At 58.2% G+C, this 21,410-nt stretch overlaps 2 protein-coding genes across 3 annotated transcripts; both read left to right on the top strand.

The window, feature by feature from the left end:
* Lmnb2 (lamin B2) lies at positions 1–19,952 on the top strand. 2 transcript variants are annotated; one of them, XM_021648904.2, is made up of 12 exons: positions 1–2,304; positions 10,907–11,043; positions 13,060–13,216; positions 13,311–13,436; positions 16,073–16,243; positions 16,329–16,454; positions 16,565–16,785; positions 16,948–17,218; positions 17,296–17,403; positions 17,735–17,854; positions 17,983–18,090; positions 18,366–19,952. In XM_021648904.2, exons 1-12 carry the CDS (start codon positions 2,053–2,055, stop codon positions 18,405–18,407), a joined length of 1,839 nt encoding a protein of 612 aa, XP_021504579.1. In that variant the 5' UTR covers positions 1–2,052; the 3' UTR covers positions 18,408–19,952. The 2 variants fall into 2 exon arrangements, with proteins under 2 accessions (XP_021504579.1, XP_021504580.1); XM_021648905.2 differs by lacking the exons at positions 1–2,304; positions 10,907–11,043; positions 13,060–13,216; positions 13,311–13,436 and adding an exon at positions 13,464–15,081.
* A 400-nt stretch (positions 19,953–20,352) lies between these two features.
* Positions 20,353–21,227, top strand: Timm13 (translocase of inner mitochondrial membrane 13). The gene is made up of 3 exons (XM_021648900.2): positions 20,353–20,543; positions 20,617–20,685; positions 20,889–21,227. The coding sequence occupies exons 1-3, from the start codon at positions 20,424–20,426 to the stop codon at positions 20,985–20,987; spliced, it is 288 nt and encodes a 95-aa protein (XP_021504575.1). The 5' UTR covers positions 20,353–20,423; the 3' UTR covers positions 20,988–21,227.
* Positions 21,228–21,410: the final 183 nt, after the last annotated feature.

Here is a 21,410-nt window from a genome sequence, read left to right as displayed (position 1 = left end):
TTGACAGGCACCCCAGGTACATAGGCCAGGGGAAGGCCTCGCGAGTTCCTGAGGGAGGCTGAAATCCTCCCGTCGTCCAGGTGCGCAGGGCCTCCGCTCAATGCCCAGTCAGGGGGCCTGCCCTTTCCTGGGGAAAACGGGGCACCCTTTGGACCTGACAAGAGGAAGCACGTGCAGGCCAGTGCGTATCAGATGGAGAAAAGAACTTTTTTGCATTTCCGGAGGTGGATCCTAGGGTCTACTTCTCTTTGGGTCTCATCTTCTGACCACGCCCCCAGACTCTTCCTGGGGATTCTGGGCGGGACTCAACCCTGACCACGCCCCCAGCCCTCACTGGGAGATTCTATGCGGGGCTCCACGCTGATCATGCCCCCAGACCCTCACTAGGGACTCTGGGCGGGGCTTCACCCTGACCACGCTCCCAGCCCCCTCACTGGGGGATTCTAGGCGGGGCTCCACCCCTGACCACGCCTGCGCCCATGTTTACATTTTATACAGCAATAGCCCTAATTATAAGAAAATGAAAGACAGTAATAGCTCCCTTGACACAACGTAGCTTTTGGGAGACAGAAACGCCAAGGTTCAGAGAGTCATTCTTACCTTCCTGGCCCCATGGGCTGGGTGCAAGGGAGGGGAGAGGGACAGGGCGGTGTCTGTGTGTCCTGTAGGGACCAGGAGGGCTGTCTGGAGAAGGTTGGTGTCTGAGGGGAGACGGGTATTCGTCAGGGAGCGGCTGCAGCATTGGGGCGCCGCCCTCTCCCAGCCATAAAAATCCACCCTCCCTTGTACCTGTGCTCTGAAGTTAGAGAAAAGCGGTCTACGTACTCGAATGAACAGAGGCCATTGCTGGGAATGGAGCTCCTCTTACGAACTTTTTTCCCCACCCCACGTCCTCTTGTGTGCGTACAAGGGTCGTGGTTTTCACGCGGAGGGCTGAGGATCTGCTTCGCGTTCCCTCTCACTCGTGGGTACCCCACACCCGCCGTCCCTGGGGGACTCCCCGTCCCTATCCCTCACCTCCCCACAGGAGGTGGGATATTTCAAGGCGGATGCGCCACCACATATGGCTTCATGTCGGCATGGGGGTTCGAGTTGGGGGAAGAACTTTTTCCTCTGAGTCACATCCCTTCATTTCTTGTTTGCTTTCTAAGACAAAGTCTCAAGCAGTCCAGACTGGCTTCACACCTTCTATGTCCCTGAGGCTGCCCTTGAATGCCTGATTCTCCTCCCTCCAATTCCCCTGGTGATAGCAAGGAGCCATCCCACCCAGTTTATATTCTGTGGTGCTGGGATAGAAGCCGGGGCCTAGGCTAGGCAAGCGCTTCGCGCTTTTTGTTTGTTTGTTTTTTTCTATGCCGTCCTCAAACTCGACATGCTCCTGCCTCAGCTTTCTCGGTGCTAGAAAGACAGTAATGGGTGCTTTCTTTGAGGTGGTTCTTTTTTAAAAAATTAAAAAATATATATATTCAGTTTTTTTTCCGAGACAGGGTTTGTTTGTGTAGCCTTGGCTGTCCTGGACTTGCTTTGTAGATCAGGCTGACCCCGGATTCACAGAGATCCCCGAATGCTGGAATCAAAGGCCGGTGCCACAACGTTTTAATGACACTTCTTTACTGTGTGTTTCGGCGTGCAGATAGGAACGTGTGGAGGTCAGGGAACAATCAGCGAGCGTTGGTCCTCTTCTAGTATGCAGGGCCCAGGGAGTGAATTTCGATCCTCAGACTTGGCAGTAGGTGCCTCTGAGGCACCTCACCTCCCCTTGCTGTCTTTTCCTTTGATTTCTTTCAATGTATTTAATTTATTCCCGTGCGTGCGTGTACGTGGACTCGTGGGTACAGCTGTAAACACGTGGAAGTCAAAACGCTTCCTCCTTCCCCAACCAAGGATCGAACTAGGTTTTACTCGAAAGCTGGAAACTACATCTCCTGGCATGCCGCGCGCGCTGCCGTGTGGACTACCGCTCCCAGCGTGCCCGGAGCCGGAGCGCAGACTACAAGTCCCGGCGTGCCCCGCGCCGCGGGCGGCGGCGCCATCTTCCGCGGCGCGGATTGAATGAGCGCGCCGCACCCGGGCAGCCGAGGGGACCCGCGCGCCGCCGCCTCCGCCATGGCGTCTGTGCCGCCCCGTGCGGGGCCTGCCACGCCGCTGTCGCCCGCGCGCCTGTCTCGGTTGCAGGAGAAGGAGGAGCTGCGCGAGCTTAACGACCGCCTGGCACACTACATCGACCGCGTCCGCGCGCTGGAGCTGGAGAACGATCGGCTGCTGCTCCGGATCTCCGAGAAGGAGGAGGTGACCACGCGCGAGGTACGTGGGTCGGCACCGGGGACGCGGGGAGCCGATAGACAGACCCCGGCGACGGATGCACACGGCTGAGTCCTGCCCACAGGGGACCCCCGGGACCCGGGCAGAGAGCTGAGCCCTGATGAGTGCGGAACCCCCGGGCGGATGCAGACCCGCCAAGCCCCGCCCACCAGGGGACCCCAGGGACGGATGCATAGGCCTGAGCCTGCCTACCGGGGACCCCAGGGACGTAGCAGAGCCCTGAGCCCTATCTCGGCGGGGGCTGGGGGGAAAGGGAAAGGCTCCTCCCCTACAGGTGCAGGTCGCTAAGTCCCGCCCACCAGGAGCCTAGTTCGTGCAAACAGCTAAGGCTTGCCCACCGGGCAGGGGGTGGGCAGGGGTCCTAGGGAGTGGTGCAGATGGGTCCAAGCCCCTCTCACCTGAGGGACATTAGGGACAGGTGACATGTGTAAACAAAGCTAAGCCCCGCCCCCTGAAGCTCCACCCACCCTGGGACTCCTGGAACAGGTGCTGATGGAGCTAACCTTTGCTCACCCAGGGACCCTGAAGAAGTGTAGACTGAGCTAAAACTACTGCTAAGGGTCAAGAGATTTGGAGGGTGCTCCCCAGGTGGCCTCGGGAACCTTGGGGGCCACTTCACGTTACATGGATGGGCAGGAAAGGCCTGCCCACCCAGGGCCATAGATTTAAAGGACTCTATATGATTCCTAGGACATCCCAGAGGTATGTGCAGAGACTGAGCAAGTCCCCCAATTAGGGGCTTATGAGACCCTTGGGGACCCTAAGGAAGTGCTGGCTGGAGGATGTCCAGGGTATCTGGGCTTTGAGGGTCTTTGAGGGATAGATACCAAGGCAAACTCCCAACTGCTGAGGGCTTCAGAGAGCTTGGGGACCCTCAGTGAGGGGTGATCTGGAGCCGGTTCTGGGCACCCCTGAGGGACAATTTCAAAATTCCCCTAGGCACCGCTATTCTTACTTAGGATTATGGGGAGATTTTGGGGGACTCCTGAATAGGGGTGCAGACCAAGAGATGACCAAACGAGGTCTTTATGAGGGACTCTGAAAAGAGGTGTCGGTCCGGGACCATCCTTGAGAGGAATCCCGAACTTTTGGGGACCCACCGAGGGAGGGTGCATTAGAGGTAGTTCTGGGGGCCCCAAGTTAGAAGTGCATTTTGGGGGCTGCCCTGGGGACCCTCGAGTTCTAGGGTTTGTGTGAGGGGGCACAGTCCTTAGAGGTTACCGATGGACAAGGCTAGGAACTGGGCGGCCTCTACGCATTGCCTGGTTCAAGGACATCTTGAGACACTCCTCATGAAAAGTACCAAGGGAAGAGTCCAGGGATGATTTTGTGACCCCCCAGGGAATGGGGGGCCGATGGAAATAGGTGAATTTGAAGTCGCTGCGTAGGACAGTGTGGTGTCAGGACTCAGATCTGGCAAACTGCTGGCTGAGGGGGGAGTGAGCCATGGGGAGATACGGAGATGGTCCCTCGTGTTCTCCAAAGCGGGGAGACAGCAGCGCCCAGGTTTCGTCGCTCTGCAGGGGTTTGGGTCCCGTGGTCTCTTTCCAGAGCAGCACGGAGGGGATGTGAATCACGAGGCGTGCTGTTGGGAGAAATAGTGAAGGGTGGTGAGTGTTTCTGGGTGGCTTTGGGTCTATTGTCTGCCCTGTGTGAAATGGGGGTCACTGCAGCAAAGCCCCTCCTGTTGTTGGAGAACCCCTGGAAGAAAGGATCAACTAAACAAAATCCTGACACAAGGCTGGAGGCGTAGTCAGGGTTCAGGACAGCCCCCTCTGGAACCCTCCAGTGAGGGGCTGGGGGCGTGGTCAGAGTGCACGACACACCCCCACATAATCCTCCAGTGAGAGACGGGGGCGTGGTCGGGGCGGAGCTCCGCGTAGGAAAACCCAGACTTTTGCCTCTCTATGTTACCTTATACCGGAAACCTAGTCTCTTGGAGCCTGAGTTTTGCAGCAAGGCCACCGTTAGCATGGTCACCCTGGAGGGCACTGATCATTCTAAGGGCTAAGAGTCTAAGGCTGGTTTATGCATGCGTGTGCTTGCGTGCACATTTGTGTGTGTGGAGGCCGGCGGTCAGTGTCTGTTGTTGTTTTAAAATATTTATTTATTTATTTATTTTTGTTTTTTGAGACAGGGTTTCTCTGTGTAGCCCTGGCGGTCCTAGAACTCACTCTGTAGACCAGGCTGGCCTCGGCCTAACAGAAATCCACCTGCCTCTGGGATTAAGCCGTGAGCCGCCACGCCCCGCTCTTTGTAGCCCTTTTGTCCCACAGACATTTGGAGGCCTCTGGGCTCTGCAGACATGGGCAGTGCCTGCCCTGGCGGATGCCAGCTGTCCATGCAGGTGGCGGTGGCAAAGGCCGCCTTTGTTTCTCAGCTTTGCAGGCCTGGTCAGAACACGAGGCAGCTGGCAGCAGGTGGCAGGCACCCTGCCCTTCCGGAGCCAGCCCGCCCAGTTGCGGTGACGAGTGTTGTAAGATGCCCGGGGACAGCTGGCGGGGTGAGGGGTACGGAGAGTGGGGGTAGAGTGACCACAAAGGAGGCCACAGGGACGGCACATGCTCCACCTGTCAGCCGTGCCTTCCAGGCAGCTTGTCAAGGTGTAGGGACAGCTGTGGTGGGGAGACCACTGGCACCCAGCAGGCGTCGCCTGCCTGTGGCCTGCCACAAGGAAATACCAGGCCATCTGCCGTCCTGCTGCCGCCGCCAAGACCTGGGGAAGGACGGGTGCGTAAGGCGGGCCTTGAAAGTGCCACTCAAGGCTTGGCGGTAACTGCCGCCTGGACCCGCGAGGTGACCGTGCCCTCCTGCCCTGCTCAGGCTGCCTGCGTGGCGGCTCTCACCTTTCACTCACTCTTCCCAGACCTGGGACTTCGTGTGGCGTTGTGCTCACACAGAGTGACATCAGCTGGTGTCTGTGGCTGTGCTGGGTAGGTTGGGAGTGGCCGACGGCCTAGCCCGGGAGGTGGTGGTTAGAGAAAGGCTGAAGGAGCTGGTCGGTGACAGGAAGGCCACGCCTGTGTCCACTGAGGCCGAGGTATAAGGTTCCTGCAAGGAAACCTGAGCTCAGCGCCTCCCCTCCCTGGGGTCCTGTGGCTGAGCTGGTGTGCCCAGGGCACAGGGAACGCTGGCGCACCAAGCTACGAGGGACCCTGGCAGAGGTCACCTCAGGCCCTCTGCACCCCGAGGCTCTGGCTGGCGTGTGTTGACATGTGTCTGGAATGCTCAGGCTGGGCCCTGCAGTGATTCTCCAGAAACCCCTGCCAGAGGCCACCTGTCCCCACTGGGCAGGGCTCTCGGGGCCTGCCAGTTTTCTGCTCCACAGGCCGAGGCCTCTGTGACTGAGCAGCAAGGTTGTGTTGTGGGACAGATCCCCCTGAGATGGCGCTCCAGCACACTGAGACTGTACTAATAAAGCTTTATTGAGGAGTGCTGTGGGGCCAGGCCCAGACTCCCCAGCCCTGTTCCAGACACTTAAAAATGTAGAAACTGCCCTTTAATCCCAGCTCTCAGGAGGCAGAGGAGCTCTGAGTTCAAGACCAGCCTGGTCTACAGAGCAAACTCCCAGGCCAGCCAGAGCTACATAGCGAGACCTTGTCTCATTAAGAAACAAGAAAACCAAACAGAAGCAATTCTACACAGGTGACAGGTGACAGGTGCAGCTGGCCCAGGCACGGGGTCTGAACAGAACAAGGTGTGAGGGTGTCGCCTGCATTCCCCGAGTCCTTTCCCTGTCCGGAGCCAGCAGGACATCTCCTGCCCCAGCCCCCGAAGGCCAGCGGTAACAGGCACACATCCTGGTCACCACACCACACCCATCTCCACCCAGTTCTCCTGTTGGCTGGGGTGGTAGGCCAGTGGTCGCCTCGGTCCTGTCTTTTGCAGGAGCTGCTGGGGTCTGTCCACCGTGAGGCCTGTGAATGGGCGTGCCAAGAGAGTGTGACTGGCAGGCTGGGTGTGAGCGTGCGTCTTCGTGTTCGTGCATGTCTGTATGCTCGTGTGTGTTTGTGTGTGTGATGGGTGTCGGTATCTGCAGGGAGTCTGTGTGTCTCGTGGGGGGGGGGCGTTCTTTCATTATACCTCTGCCGGCTTCCATCACTGTGACAAAATGCTGGAGCTCACCAGCTTGTGAAGACAGGGGTTCTCTGGGCTGCAAGTCTTGGTTGATTTAGTGCCTTCAGCGAGGAAGGTGGGGTACGGTAGGGTCATACCTCAAACTGTCTCCTTCAAGGACCCTCTCCACACCAGGCCCTGCCTATTCCTTCTGGGGTGACGGTAGGTGGTGGCAGAGCCCAGGAGTGCACCCCACCATTCTGCAGCGGACCCACTGTGCCCCAGATTCAGGGCAGGCTGGCAGGAGACCTTTTCTTGTTCCAGGCCTCAGTGACCTTGTCTGTAAAATGGGGATAAGAGCCCTACTGCTCCAGGGCTCACTCTCTCACTCTCTTTCTCTCTCTCTCTCTCTTTCTCTCTCTCGCACGCTGTGGTCTGAGCCCTGAGTCCCTGCTCCCGGAGCTCCTCTGTAGCCATTGCCCTCAGGGGCCTCTGCTGACCTGCCAGATCTGTGCTGGGCAGACACAGTCTCCGTGTTGACAGACAGGAGGCGCTGGAGCCCTGGTGTATGCTGAGCTTATGGGTCTCCAAAGTGCCCCTGCACCTGAGTGTGCATTAGGTCTGTGTCACCTCACCCTGTCCCATTCCAGAACGTCTATCACCCAGAAGAATGCACATTCCCGTAAGCCTTCCCCCCATCCTCCCGGCCCTCAGCGCCCAGGAGTCTGTCCCTGTCTGGATATCTCCATCCCAGAGCCCATGTGTGTGTGGTCTCTGTGTCCTGGTCCCTCACCGAGCACCACGTCCATCGGGCCCCGCCACACGTTTGAGTCAGAGCCTCGCTCCTTCCTGTTCAGGGTTATACCCCAGCCAGTTGGCAGACAGTAGTGTCTGTCTGTTGTTGGCTGAGGGTGCCTGGCTGTTCCCTTGGTGTCTGGGGCTGGCGGCTGCCACCCTGGGCGTGAAGTGCTGCCTGCCTGCCTGCGGTCTGTCCCCACGTGTCTTTAAACACACCAAGCTCCTAGCTGCTCACAGGAGGGAGGAGAGCCCAGGAGAAATCCAAGTCTCCAGCCCAGTGTGTGGCCTGGCTAGGCGGCGTGTGGCATGCACGAGGCAGGTGGCAGCTGTCGTCAGTGAGGCCTGTGCAGAGGCCTAAAGCACATGTGCATCTGAGTGTCCCTGAAGACGCCTCGCTGGGGGTGGGGTGGGGTGGCCCTGCAGCCGCTGGATTTGGACGTGGGTCCAGATGCAGCTGGAAATGGTTTCTCACCCAGTGGCCCTAGGGACAGCCGCAGGGGCGTAAGGTCTCCCAAGGGGTGAGATGCAGGTGCAGAGGGCCTGATGCTGGCCCGAGGGATGGAGGCAGATCCAGAAAGGGGGTCCCCAAGTTACCATATTAGGGACAGGAGTGTGACCCGCACAGGAATGCTCCCTGTGGACACGGATGTCACCCAGCCCACGTCATGAAATGTCAACACTGACGCCACAGCAGCTATGGGGTTTTGCCAGAGCCTGCTGGCAGAGTCAGACAGTTCCTGAGTGGGGAGTGAGGAGTCAAAGAAAATAAAAATAACACAGCACACACGAGATCAGTTCTAGAGGGCTGCCAGTAGACACTGTCACCCTGGTTTATTCCACAATCCCTGTGTGTAGCCAGAGCAAAGCACCTCAGTACAATGAAGCGGTTCCTCCGGACCACCTGCCTGTGTGACCCTCACACAAACAGAAGGAAGTGGACTTGGCAAACATCCTGCCTCTCCCTGTCTCCAGGTGAAGGCCAGGGTGGAAACAAGCAGCTCTCCACAGGTCTCCCTTTTTATATTTTTAAAATTGACCACAACTTAAGAGCTACGGAGCATCACTCTTCTGTCACAGCCTGCTGATGTGCACAACCCACTGATGTGCTAATATATTCTGATTGTGCCTGTCTTAGGTTGTCTCTCTTGTAAGATATATTCTTACTTGTCATTGATACATGAATTCCATCATTCATGCTCTGTCTTAGGTTGAATATTCCTCAGAGAGATCTTACCTATCTTTGACTACCAACCTCCGCTAGGGTAGACACTGGGGTTTAATCTTATGCAGATCAGCTTTAACATTCCAGAAGGCCTTGATGAAGGTTTCAGACATCACTGGTAGGAGACATGCTCCTAGTAAGAGTAATAAGCTGAGTCCTATAAACACTCCATAAAAGTGACTTAAAAGACGACCCCTTATCAGAATACCAAGCCTGAGAAACATTCACAGGAACCATAATAAAAGAAGGCAACCAGAACCTGTTGTCCATTTGAAAGCTTAGAAATACAGTTTGTTTGTTAGTTTACACTGATGGCAAGAAACATTTACGGTTGAGTCTTGTATAAACAAGTTAACATTTCCAAACAACAAAGCATAGGAGAATTTACACAGGCAGTTACAGGGCCTCCCAAGAGTCTCTGTGGCAAGCTTCCAAATATAGGTCTGCTGAAAGCCAGAGTCAGACCACCAAAGGCCCACAGTCAGTCCTTTTTCTCATTCTTTCTGATTTTGTTGAGAATTATCCTGATTACCAGACCAAGTCCAGTCACATTGTATCTAAAAGGTTTCTCTGCACAACACCTTCTCCCAAGAGTAGAATGTAACAAAGGCGGGGCAGGAGCATAAGCCCAATACAGCTCTCCGTTCACCGTCAGGACAGAATTCATGATTGTCAGCAGCAGGAGCATCCTCCCTCCAGGGGACCTCTCCTGCAAATCGCACCAACCTTTGTGGGGTCCACCGGCCTCCCTCAGCATCCTGCAGAAAGACACAGACATGCCCTCTTCCCCATATTAATACAGGGTTGGGGCCCTGCCGTGTTCCAGTAATTGGATCTTTCCATTTCACTTGGGCATAATTGCCTTTGGTTTTAGGGTGCCACAATCAATCAGCCGCAGAATGGCCTTGTGTATCCACATTGAAAAAAATTAAAATAAAGAGAGCATGATTAAGATAATTCTGTGGTGTTTGGGATATAACTCACCCTTTTTTATTTTTTTGCAGATTTTAAACATACCCAATAATCTGTAACCAAGACAATTTGCACGTATACATTTAAAACAGACATAACACCCTGCTTTTTGTTTAACCCAATTTTTATGACCACAGAGGCTTTGTAGCAGAATTAACTATTAGCTTTCTTAACCTTTTTTTTTTTTTTTCCTCAAGTGATTTTAGCTGTTGCTTGACACTACTCAGCAAATTTTGGCTTCCATAGCAAGTGATCATCTCCTGCTAAACATTTTCTTGCTAATTGCTTCCAGTCCCCTGGGCAGACGGCCTCCGTAGACAAGGACTCTCAGGGATCTTGAGTAGGTGCTGTAGGACCATACTGAGCACATGCAGTTTTTTAACTTTTAATTTTTTTTTAAAGGTATGGGAGCATGGACTCTCATCATAGTACCCTGTCCATGAGGTTGCTCTAGAACTGGAAAACCATAAAACTGTTCCATCGTCTCCTTTCTGCCTAGCTTGTTTCTCCTCCAACTCTGCAAGCTCATCAGGATCTAAGTCATCCTCAAAGCCTTCTTCTGACAAATTATTGTCATCAGGAGGGACATACAACTCTTAGGGAGGAGCTGATGGTTTACTCTCATTTTGTCCTGAAGCCTCCCATCTCTTTCCTCTTTCTCTCTAACCCTGAAAGTTTCACTTTCTTAGTCCTGTACCACATACACAGACTAGACTATTTCTAATTAAATTCCATACAAAAAACATAAGGCTACTCCCTTGTCCCATGTTTACTCTCGAATTTTACTCACCGCGCCCTTTTCTCTTTACTCTATAACCTGAGCTCACCAACACCGCGGTGTCCTTCACTCCTTCCCCGTATCTCAAGTTTGGGCACCAAACTGCTGGAACCGGAACAGTCCCTGAGTGGGGAGTGAGGAGTCAAAGAAAATAAAAATAACACAGCACACACGAGATCAGTTCTAGAGGGCTGCCAGTAGACACTGTCACCCTGGTTTATTCCACAATCCCTGTGTGTAGCCAGAGCAAAGCACCTCAGTCCAATGAAGGGGTTCCCCCGGACCACCTGCCTGTGTGACCCTCACACAAACAGAAGGAAGTGGACTTGGCAAACATCCTGCCTCTCCCTGTCTCCAGGTGAAGGCCAGGGTGAAAACAAGCAGCTCTCCACAGCCTTGGGCCCATCGGGTTAAGTGCTTGTCTGGGTGCTACCATCATGTCACCGAGGCTTTAGGGAAAAGAAAACAGTTGAGCAGGAATTCTAGGCTGGGCAGTGGGATGCTGGTGTCTGCACAGGTGGACAGCAGGGAACCATCTGACCCTGAGCCAGCGGTGCCAAGTGGGCTAGCCTTGGCTAGACATTCCCACTCAAGCCTGAGGGTCCTGTGGCCTGCCCTTGTCATCCAAGCGAGGCTAAGCTGTGGACAAGGATGCGTCCTTCCAGAAAGACAGCCCATGCCTTCGTCATGTCTGAGATGAAGGGCTGACAAAGGGCAATCCTGTGTCCCCACTGTCACCCTCCCCCCTGTCTCCCCAGGTGAGTGGCATCAAGGCCCTGTACGAGTCGGAGCTGGCTGACGCCCGGCGGGTGCTGGACGAGACGGCCCGGGAACGCGCGCGGCTGCAGATTGAAATGGGGAAGCTGCAGGCCGAGCTGGACGAGGCCAGGAAGAGGTGGGTGGTCAGGCCGGGGACCCCAAAATGCCAACGAGCACTGGGTAGACACCTCAGGGGTAAGCTGGCTGTGTAGACCAGCCGCAGTGGCAAGCTTGGGGTTCAGGGAGAGACCCGCCTCCACCGAGAAAGTAGGGAGCGGTTGAGGAAGGACCCCCAGGGTTGAAGCCGGAGCTTGGCACTCACGCATGCGCACACGTGAACATGAGCCCACGCATGAGGAAAAAAAAGAAAGGTCTGCGGATGCGGCTCCACAGACGCTGGCCTCTCGGGTACACAGCTCCCGGAGGATCAAGGCCCACCCCGAGTAACCCCGCAGCCCCCAGAGGCCGGGTGAGGATGACTGTGGGGTTGAAATGGAGCCCTAAGTCCACCAGCCCCGGGGCCGCTGCCAATGGCTTCTTCAGAGCAGGGCGCTTGGGATAGCGGTGAGGGATCGCTGAGCAGTGTGCCCTCACAGACATGCTGCCGGGGGACAGCACACCAAGGTCCCTCAGCCAGGCCTCTCCCCGAGCTCCCTGGGGTCACAGGTGTGTCGCTCAGCAGAAGCCTGGAAGGTTCTGGGCGCTGGGCATCGGGTCTGGAGTTCCACCCAGGACAGGGGCAGAGTGGCCGGCTAGACACGCTCCTCCCCTCCCGGCCTACTCCGCTCTGAGGCACCCGCTGCTGGGAGGACCATCCTGGGACACCCCTCCCTCCCTGCTCCCATGGTCCATCTGACCTTCCTGGGAAGGGAACGCAGGCCTGGCCTCTGCGAGGCGACCCCCCTGGGTGGCCTCCACGCTGTCTGCCAGCGTCTGCCGCTGCCTCCGTAGACTGGCGTGTTGGAGCCTGAGGGCATCCACAGGCAATAGGCCACATCAAAGGTGACAAGGCAGCCAGCGTCTGTGCCAACCACTTCTGCAGATCTGGAGTGAGGCTGGCGCCAGCTCAGCAGGAAATCCCTTCCAGGGTCTGTCCACAGCACCCCACAACGATAGTTTTGTTGTTGTTTTGGGGCTTTTTTTTGTTTGGTTGGTTTTTTACACAGAGTTCCTCTGTGTAGCCCTGGCTGTCCTAAACTCACTTTGTAGACCAGGCTGGCCTCAAACTCAGAGATCCAACCGCCTCTGCTTCCCGAGTGCTGGGATTCACACGTGCGCCACCAGGCCCAGCAAGGATAGTCTGACATCCCACAGACTGCGCCTTGCTTTATTGGCTTCCAGCCCTCTATATAGCCAAGGATGGCCTTGACCTTTCGGGTCAAAGCATCGAGTAGTGAGGCCGGCTTTCCCTCCCATCCCAACAACTCCGCGTCCCAGCTGGCACTCTCTGAACTGTCCCCTCCAGCCTCAGGTTGACAGTGCTCTGTCAGCATCAGGACCTGCTTGGCCCAAGCAGGGACCGGGTCCTTCTGCGCCCCACACCCACACTCAGGCAGGCACGGCAGAGAGCAGGCTGGTGTCCCCAAGAGCTATGGCTGCTTAGCCGTGGCTGCCATCCATCTCTCCACCCTGGGAAAGCCGAGGCAGGAGGACTGCTGCAAGTGTGAGGCCAACCCAGGCTCCAGACATCCTGTCTCACAAAAGGGGTGAATCCGAAATAGTGTAAAAGGAACACAACCCATTTGCTGGCACCTGTGTGTCTGAACGCCCGCCTCCGCTACGTCGGCTGCGCCATGTGACGGGAAAGGCGGGCTTTGTGGCTTAGTGAACAGCCAGGGCTCGGCTGCTGGGCAGCCCCACCCAGAGCCGGCCTTTGGGAGCTGCAGTTCTGTGGACTGCTGGGAAAGGAGCGGCCGCCTTCGTCCCCAAGAAACGGTTGCTGTCACTTGGTCCACAGTGCCGGGTGCCTTGGTCGGGTTGGGTTCCGTCTGAGATTGCTGTTCCTGATTTTGCAGTAGCCTGCAAACCAGGCTGGCCTCAGACTTGCAGCGATCCTCCTGCCACAGTTCCCCGGGGTTGGGACGGCAGCCTGGCAGTCTGCCAGGGGACCGCGGGGACTTAGCCTCCTGCCCACCCCCCTCCTCACCTTCAGCGCCAAGAAGCGAGAAGGTGAGCTGACGGTGGCCCAGGGCCGAGTGAAGGACCTGGAATCCCTGTTCCACCGGAGCGAGGCGGAGCTGACCGCGGCCCTCAGCGACAAGCACAGCCTGGAGACTGATGTGGCGGAGCTCCGGGCGCAGCTGGCGAAGGTGGGTCTGGCGGCTGCCGGTGACGTGGAGAGGCCGAGGTGGCAACTGCCACCTCAGTGGCTGCCACCTCCGCCTGCTGCCCTGTGTCTCACAGGCAGAGGATGGGCACGCCGTGGCCAAGAAGCAGCTGGAGAAGGAGACGCTAATGCGCGTGGACCTGGAGAACCGCTGCCAGAGTCTGCAGGAGGAGCTGGGCTTCAGCAAGAGCGTGTTTGAGGAAGTGAGTGTGGGGTGGGCTGAGGCCGTGTCCAGCCCCGGGGACTGCCCCCTCCACTGGGACCCGGCCATCTTCCGGCGTCGGCAGCCCAGGGCTTGTGCGCCATGTCCGCTTCTGGCCCCCTGCGGCCTCTCACCAAGCGCCTCTCTCTGTTTCTGTTTGTCTGTACATTTGTTCATTTCTCCTGGGGTGGGAGGAGAGCCCGTGGAGGAGCTGCCGACCTCGGGCGCACAGACCTGGCAGCAGGTACCTTTGCCTGATGAACCAATCATCTTGCCAGCCCTGTGTCTTGCTTGGAATGACCCTGGTCACTAGATTTCCAGGCCAGCTGAGTCACTGATACTCTCATAAAAAAATGCCTAACTTAGGGGCTGGAGAGATGTCTGAGGTTGGGAGCACTGGCTGCTCTTCCAGAGGTCCTAAGTTCAGTTCCCAGCCACCACATGGTGGCTCACAACCATCTGTAGTGAGATCTGGCGCCCTCTTCTGGCGTGTAGGCAGAACACTGTATATTTAATAAATCTTGAAGGAAAAAATTGCCTAATTTAGCTGGGTACGGTGGCTCAGGCCTTTAATGCCAGCATGGGGGTGAGCAGAGGCATGTGAATCTCTGAGTTTGAAGTAGATGTCAGATGTCTACAGGTCTACTGGACTACAAAGTGAATTCCAGGACAGCCAGGGCTACACAGAGAAACCCTCTACAAACAAACAAAAAACCCACTGGCATGGTGCCAGTGCCTCAGAGACTCGCCACTGAGTTGCACCCCTGAAAGCGACATGGTAGGGGAAAACAGACTCCCACAGATTGTTCTCTGATGTCCAGGGCCATGTTGTGATACCTGTGGTAACATCCCCCACCCATACACACTCATCAGTATGTGTCAGAACCGTCCTTACTCAGCCTGCCTACTTAAGCCATCCCAGGTCTGGGGAGCAGGCTTTTGGGGCCCTCTATTCAGCCAACCTTGGGGTCTCCTCACTAACCCTCTAGTTCCCTGGGGTGCTGGGCGTGGTGGGAGTGACTGCGCCTAGATGCAGGTCCGCCCACAGGGTCCCAGAGAACCCAGCCTTCCCCTGGCCCATTGTGTCATCACAGTGCAGGGCAGGGTCCCCAGTTAGGCTGGCCCCTGCTGGCACACAGCTGAGGGAGAGCCTCAGCAGGGGACACTGTGCCCCGCGCAGCCACAGGCAGCTCTAGTCAGGGCCGCTGACGGACGAGGCCCAGGAGCCCAGGAGGCCATGCGAGCTTCAGCATAGAGTCCTGTGAGGGAAGCCAGGAGGCACTGCCCTCAGCAAGGAAGCCGCACAGGGGCCTGTGGGAGAACTGGGTCCAGGGAAGGGACCTCAGGAGAGTCCTGTGTGAGAACACATGAGGGATTCGGAACCCTTGAGAGGCGCTGCAGAGGGGCCTGGCAGGGAGGCCCCAGCAGACCACAGTCCTGCCGAGGGACCCCTGAAGCAGGCCCAGCCCACAGAGGGACCCGAGAAGGAGCTCAGCACGAGACCCCTGAGGGAGTGCGTGAAGCGACCATGCCTGAGGGGGCTTGGGAAGACCCCTGTGGAGGATCCCGCAAAGGCAACCTCAAAAGGAGCCGTGGGGCCTCCCAGGACCTGGAGGAACCACCTTCGGGTCCCCGCAAGGGAGCAGGTGAGAGGGTGCAACCAGGAGCCTCTGCTCAGCAGCCGCGCTGGGCAGCAGAAAACTGAGTGCTCTGTCCTGACAGGCATGTGGCAGGTGACCCCACCTTCCCACTCACCATCCTCCCTTCTCCTTCCCCACGGAGTCCCCTGCTGCCACCGGGCTGTGGAACTCCCGGCACCCAAGGGTGCTCCTCAGCGCTTGCCTCTCTCCTGTTGTACTGAGACAGCATCTCACTCTGAAGCCCACCGTAGTCTGAAACTCTCACGTAGACCAGGTTGGCCTGAAACTCTTAGAAATCCCCCTGCCTCAGCCTTCTGAATGCTGGGATTCAGGGTGAGCATTGCCACACAGCTTTCTTTTTTTTGGAGACAGGGTCTCTCTTATAGCTCTGGCTGTCCTGGAACTTGCTCTGTAGAGCAGGCTGGCCTCAAACTCACAGTGATCCCCCTGCTCTGCCTCCTCAGTTTTGGGATTAAAGCTGTGCACCATTACAACCCAGCTCTTCATTTTTTTATTTTTACTTTATATACATTGGTTTTTTTACTTTATGGCGTGAGGCGTGTCGGATCCCCTGGAACAGGAGTGACAGTTGTGAGCTGCATGTGGTTGCTGGGACTTGAACCTGGGTCCTCTTGGAAGAACAGTCACTGCGCTTAACCACCGAGCCATCTCTCCAGCCCCCTTTAAAAGTTTTTTTTAAGACGCTCCGGCTATGAGCCCAGGCTGGCCTTGCGGTAGCAGCATCTTCCTCTGCCTCCCGAGTGCTGAGACCGCACTTCGCGTTCTCGCTAAGCACAGAGCTCCTTCAGGGTCCCTCCATGCTGTGGAATGGTAGGAGCCTTGCGCCTGTTCATGGCCGAATCATCCTTCCGTGTGCACACGGCCCAGGCTGCTGTCCATCGTGGCGGCAACATCCACAGATTGATCACTGGTAAACAGCCAGGAAGCCACCTGGCGAGGCAGCTGACAAAGCTGCTCACCGGCCTGTCCCCTCTAGGAGGTGCGGGAGACCCGGCGGAGGCATGAGCGGCGCTTGGTGGAGGTGGACAGCAGCCGGCAGCAGGAATACGACTTCAAGATGGCGCAGGCCCTGGAGGACCTGCGCAGTCAGCACGACGAGCAAGTGCGGCTCTACCGGCTGGAGCTGGAGCAGACCTACCAGGCCAAGGTGCAGCCTGAGGGAAGGGCCGCCTGAGGGAAGGGAAGAACGGCCGTTTCCAAGCCGTCTGTGCTCACACCCCCATCTCCCCCAGCTGGACCATGCCAAGCTGAGCTCCGACCAGAACGACAAGGCAGCCAGTGCAGCGCGAGAGGAGCTCAAGGAAGCCCGCATGCGCGTGGAGTCCCTCAGCTACCAGCTCTCAGGCCTCCAAAAGCAGGTGAGGGGACCCAGCCCTGCCCCCAAGGGCCCCTGTCACTCCTGTCCTCCTTGGTCCCTCACGTCTGAGGCCACCGAGTCCACACGGTAACCCGGCCACCCCCTCCCCAGGCCAGTGCTGCAGAGGACCGCATCCGCGAGCTGGAGGAGGCCCTGGCTGGGGAACGGGACAAGTTCCGCAAGATGCTGGACGCCAAGGAGCAGGAGATGACGGAGGTGCGCGATGCCATGCAGCAGCAGCTGGCTGAGTACCAGGAATTGCTGGACATCAAGCTGGCCCTGGACATGGAGATCAGCGCCTACCGCAAGCTGCTGGAGGGCGAGGAGGAGAGGTGGGTTGGGCTGGGGCGGGGCAGAGGGGACAGGTGGGTGGAGCCAGGGTGTGGGCGTGGTCAGGGAGGGGTTGGGCGGAGCTTCAAGGGAGGCTCTAGAGGGTAAGGGCAGGTGGGATTTTGGCGGCCTGACCATGTCTCCCTGGCCACACCCTCCCGCAGGCTCAAGCTGTCCCCCAGTCCGTCCTCCCGGGTCACCATCTCTCGGGCCACCTCCAGCAGCAGCAGCAGCGGGGTTGGCGTGTCTGCAGGGCGGGGCCGGGGCAAGCGCCGGCGCGTGGAGACTGAGGACACGCCGGCCTCACACAGCAGCAGCTCCAGCATGAGCAGCGGCTCTCGCCTGGCACAGCAAGCCGTAGCCACGGGGGTCGTGAGCATCGATGAGGTGGACCTGCAGGGCAGGTTCGTGCGGCTCAAGAACGCCTCAGACAAGGTGAGCGTGGGGCCGGGTGACCGGGGCCGGTGCTCCCTTCATGGTGGCCAGGAGTCAGGAGCATGTCTGGGTTTCAGGACCAGTCTCTGGGGAACTGGAGGATCAAGAGACAGGTCCTGGATGGTGAGGACATCAGCTACAAGTTCACGCCCAAGTATGTCCTGCGGGCTGGCCAGACCGTCACGGTAGGTGCCAGGGAGTGTGGGCTCGGAATCTCCCAACGCCAGCCCCCCAGGTGGGAGGTGCTGGTTCAGCATATTCTGAGACCTGCCCAGGGGCCACTGAGCTGTGTGTGCAGCTGCCACGTCCCTCAGGGTACACCGCCGCCCAAGTGATGTCCTGTGTCTGAGGTCCAGCATGGCTCTCCAGCCCAGTGCTCAGGAGCCCTATGAACCTGCGTGTCTCCTACATCCTGGGGACATCCTGCTTGGACAGGCCCCTGAAGGGCCTTGTGGTGGGCAACCGTCGCGTGGCCCAGGCCCTGAGGTGACTGACATGGCCGTCTTGCGTCCTCAGGTGTGGGCAGCTGGTGCAGGGGTTGCCCACAGCCCCCCATCAACCCTCGTGTGGAAGAGCCAGAGCAGCTGGGGCTCCGGGGAGAGCTTCCGCACTGTCCTGGTCAATGCAGATGGGGAGGTAGGTACACGGACGGGGGACGGGGTCCTGGGGCCTGCCTCCTCTCACAGCACGGCACTGTGACAGCCTCCGGCGGGGCGCAGCCTCAGCATTGGGGCATCAAGTAGACCGATGTCTCTCGTGTGTAGGAGGTGGCCGTGCAGGCTGTGAAGCAGTCAGCGACTCAGGGGAGCGAGAACGGGGAAGAGGAGGAGGAAGAGGCGGAATTCGGCGAGGAGGACCTTTTCCACCAGCAGGTGAGCACGTGTGATGTCACACCGGTGGGGCTCTGGGCCCCACAGTCCTGCCCTACATGAAGCTCTACCATGCACTGTGACACCACAGACCTCCGCGCCACACTCCTGACCCTCCAGCCAGGACACCGTCTCCTTAGCGCTTGGGGTGGGGAGATGGCGACTCCGGCTCGCAGTCTGGGCTGGGACCCATGGAAGGGTCTGGAACAGGGGCTGTGGGCCCCGTGTACTCGCTGGGGAGCAGGCTGCCTGACTCTGTGCTCCCTCGTTCCTTTCAGGGGGATCCGAGGACCACCTCCAGGGGCTGCAGGCTGATGTGAAACCTGCCCACCGTCACCATGGTCCCCAGAACCCCTGAAATTATTTTTTTATGGTCCACTCTCTCACTGGTCCTTGGTACATGTGTTAAGCGACCGTCCTTGGTACATGACTGTTAAGCGACCGTGAGAATGTGGGCGGGCTCTGCTGGGTTTCCTAGAGGTGGGTGTCCTTGGCCCACAGGCCTCGCCCTCCCCACCACCCCCATGCTGTGCTCTGTCACTGTGTTGGTGTAGAGGTCTGGGCCAGGACCCTGCCTGGATCTGGAAGGGGGGACAGGAGCATGGCAGCTGGCTCAGGGTGGACCCTAGTGTGAAGCTGCAAGTGATTCAATAGTTGAGTTTTCTTTGAAGCTTTTTAAATCAAATCAAATCCAGAATCAGGTTCAGATTAAGTCAAATCAAATCCAGAAGGAGGGCAGTGGGGATCCCTAACCTGTCAGGACTTGCTGGCCCTCCACAGGGCAGACTCTCCTCAGGTTGCTGGCACAGAGGGGTCATCGGAGACCCCTGAGGCTCCAGCTTCGGGGCCTGAGCCTGAAGGGTCTGCAACAGCCCCCAGCCTCAGGGCATCCAGGGCCTTCTCTGGGTCCAGATTCTAGAATGTTCTAGTCCCTTCTAAAGTTGAGGACCAAGAAGGACACTCACAGCCAGGACATCTCTTCCCAGTCTAAGAACTGAAGGGGACAGACCACGGGCCTGTTGCTTTAAGGAGCCAAGGCTGCGGGTTCCCAGCCAGTGGCTGCTCCCGGGAGTGTGGCCAGGCCAGGTGTACACACTGCATGCCCTGTGCCCCACCTTGACGGCGTGACCTGGACGACTGCTTCCCTGCAACCCAGCTCCGCAGGCGCCAGGCGCCAGCCAGCCCCCACCTGTCACCCTCACCTTCCTGCCACAGACACACGGTATTTTTTTAACGAATATTTATTTTTTTACATCATCACGCAGCTCACTCGGACACCGCTCTTGGGTGCGTGGGTGGGGGATTCAGGCCTGTAGCTGCCATGAATGGGGGTTACCTGTGACAGCTTCCTATACTGAGCCATGGAGGAAGGGGGTGCTGTCTCCTTTCTAGCACAACTGCTGATAGCTCAGGCCCATCTCCCCCAAAGCGAGAGCCCGTGGCCACAGGACTCCGAGGCCACCGACCTCCAGAACCCACCAGCCACCTCCTGCTTCTAGTTACCTCTAGTTTTCCTTAAGTGACAGGTGTTGGGTTTCTGACAGTCGCCAGGCAGGCTTGCTGCCTGGCCCAGAGGCGGGTGCCCTACAGCGCAAGCTGCACTGAGCCAGATGGCTCCCTGGTGTTCGAGTAGGAGGGGTTGGAGTAACCCCCACAGGGACCCCTCTCTGGCCCCAGCCAGGCAAGGTGGCGCTGTGGCTGGGGAGCAGCCTGCACCACGCGCATCGCTCAGCTCCGCAAGTTTTGTTTCTTTTCTACGATGCATGCCAAACGTGTGTTCTGCCTTTTCTTTTCCTCCTATGATTTGTAATATACATTTTACGACTGGAAACTTTTGTACACTCAAATAAACACCTTGATTTTAACCATTGTCTCGGAGTTCGTCCCGACAGCAGCGAGCACCTGCAAGAATTTCATAGTACTGCTTGCGCAGCGGGGCAGCACCAGGGCCGAGAAGACCCCGGCCTGGCCCTTGCAAGGGCGTCAGAATACGATTTGCGCATGCGGGAAGTACAAAGCCTTCTGGGAGTTGTAGTTCGATTTTCCGTTTCTCTGGATAACCCCAAAGGACAGAGCTATGGGTTCAACCTAGGGACCGCACGCGCAGCCCTGTGGGAACCACAGACCCACGAGCGATCACGTGGCACGGCGCGCACGCATTTCTGGGAGATGTAGTGCGACCTGTCTCCATGGTGACTCGGGGTCACAGCTTCGCGTCAGAACGAGGACGCGCGCAGCCTTGTGGGAGCCGCCGCGGCCTCCGTTTCCCGTGGTGCCTCGGCTTCCGGTGCCTGTGGGTCGGCGCGCGCCGCCGCGGCCGGGTTGACTGGGTAGCCATGGACAGCGGCTTCGGCTCGGACTTCGGCGGCACGGGCGGCGGGAAGCTGGACCCGGGAGCCATCATGGAGCAGGTGAAAGTGCAGATCGCCGTGGCCAACGCGCAGGAGCTGCTGCAGGTACGGGACGCGCCGGGGTTGGCGGCGGGGACCCTCCGCCGGGCCCCCGCTGAGGCCTCGCGTGTGTCCACAGAGGATGACGGACAAGTGTTTCCGGAAGTGTATTGGGAAGCCCGGGGGCTCCTTGGATAACTCGGAGCAGGTGAGACTCCGGGGACTCCGGGGTGGTGAGGGGCGCGGGGTCGCGAGCTGCTAGGGCTGAGGGTTCTGCGCGTGCGCGGCCTGGAGCCGCAGCCTGGGGAGGCGTCCTGCGCGTGCGCGGGGCCCCTCCTGCGCATGTGTGGGTGCCGCGTTAGTAGGCGATGGGAGCCTAACTCAGTCGGGAGCCCTTTCCACGCTCCGCAGAAATGCATCGCCATGTGCATGGACCGGTACATGGACGCCTGGAACACTGTGTCCCGCGCCTACAACTCGCGCCTGCAGCGGGAACGAGCCAACATGTGACCGGGACCTGTGCCTCGGGACGCCGCGCCTGTGGTCGGACTGTTTTTCCCACCCACCAGCGAGGGCAGCTCGTGCCCAGCGGCCCCGACATCTGGCGGCATGGAGGGCTGGGGAGTCGGTGCCTTTCCCCTGGGCTGCTGGGCATAGCTCCGAGGACCGGTTTGAGCCAGGGGGCCTGCCCTATCCCACCTGAGCTGTGAACTCCCGAGAGCGGGCCAATAAATGGCTGCTGGGACAGAAGAGCTGTGTGTCGTGTCGCTGCCGAGGCTCTCCCCGAGAGTAGGCCGCAGCCTCTCGGGGCCTTTCCCCTTGGTGTCAGTGGGCTTCAAGCCCGAGAAGCGAGGGACGGGGCCTTGTGCGTGGTCTCAGGTGCTTGCCACCCTGGTTGAAGACCCGCCTGTGGCTCGGTGCAGCTGCCAGCCT

Source organism: Meriones unguiculatus, chromosome 17 (genome assembly GCF_030254825.1).
Source record: "Meriones unguiculatus strain TT.TT164.6M chromosome 17, Bangor_MerUng_6.1, whole genome shotgun sequence".
Lineage (NCBI taxonomy): Eukaryota > Metazoa > Chordata > Mammalia > Rodentia > Muridae > Meriones > Meriones unguiculatus.
This window is presented reverse-complemented; position numbering and strand designations above follow the sequence as displayed.

Excerpts from the sequence above, each read along its gene's own strand:
- Lmnb2 (XM_021648904.2), top strand. The coding sequence starts at position 2,053 with ATGAGCGCGCCGCACCCGGGCAGCCGAGGGGACCCGCGCGCCGCCGCC. Across the intron at positions 13,437-16,072 it reads GCAAGAGCGTGTTTGAGGAA|GAGGTGCGGGAGACCCGGCG; the intron begins GTGAGTGTGGGG and ends TGTCCCCTCTAG. Across the intron at positions 17,855-17,982 it reads TGGTCAATGCAGATGGGGAG|GAGGTGGCCGTGCAGGCTGT; the intron begins GTAGGTACACGG and ends TCTCGTGTGTAG.
- Timm13 (XM_021648900.2), top strand. The coding sequence starts at position 20,424 with ATGGACAGCGGCTTCGGCTCGGACTTCGGCGGCACGGGCGGCGGGAAG. Across the intron at positions 20,544-20,616 it reads ACGCGCAGGAGCTGCTGCAG|AGGATGACGGACAAGTGTTT; the intron begins GTACGGGACGCG and ends GTGTGTCCACAG. Across the intron at positions 20,686-20,888 it reads CCTTGGATAACTCGGAGCAG|AAATGCATCGCCATGTGCAT; the intron begins GTGAGACTCCGG and ends CACGCTCCGCAG.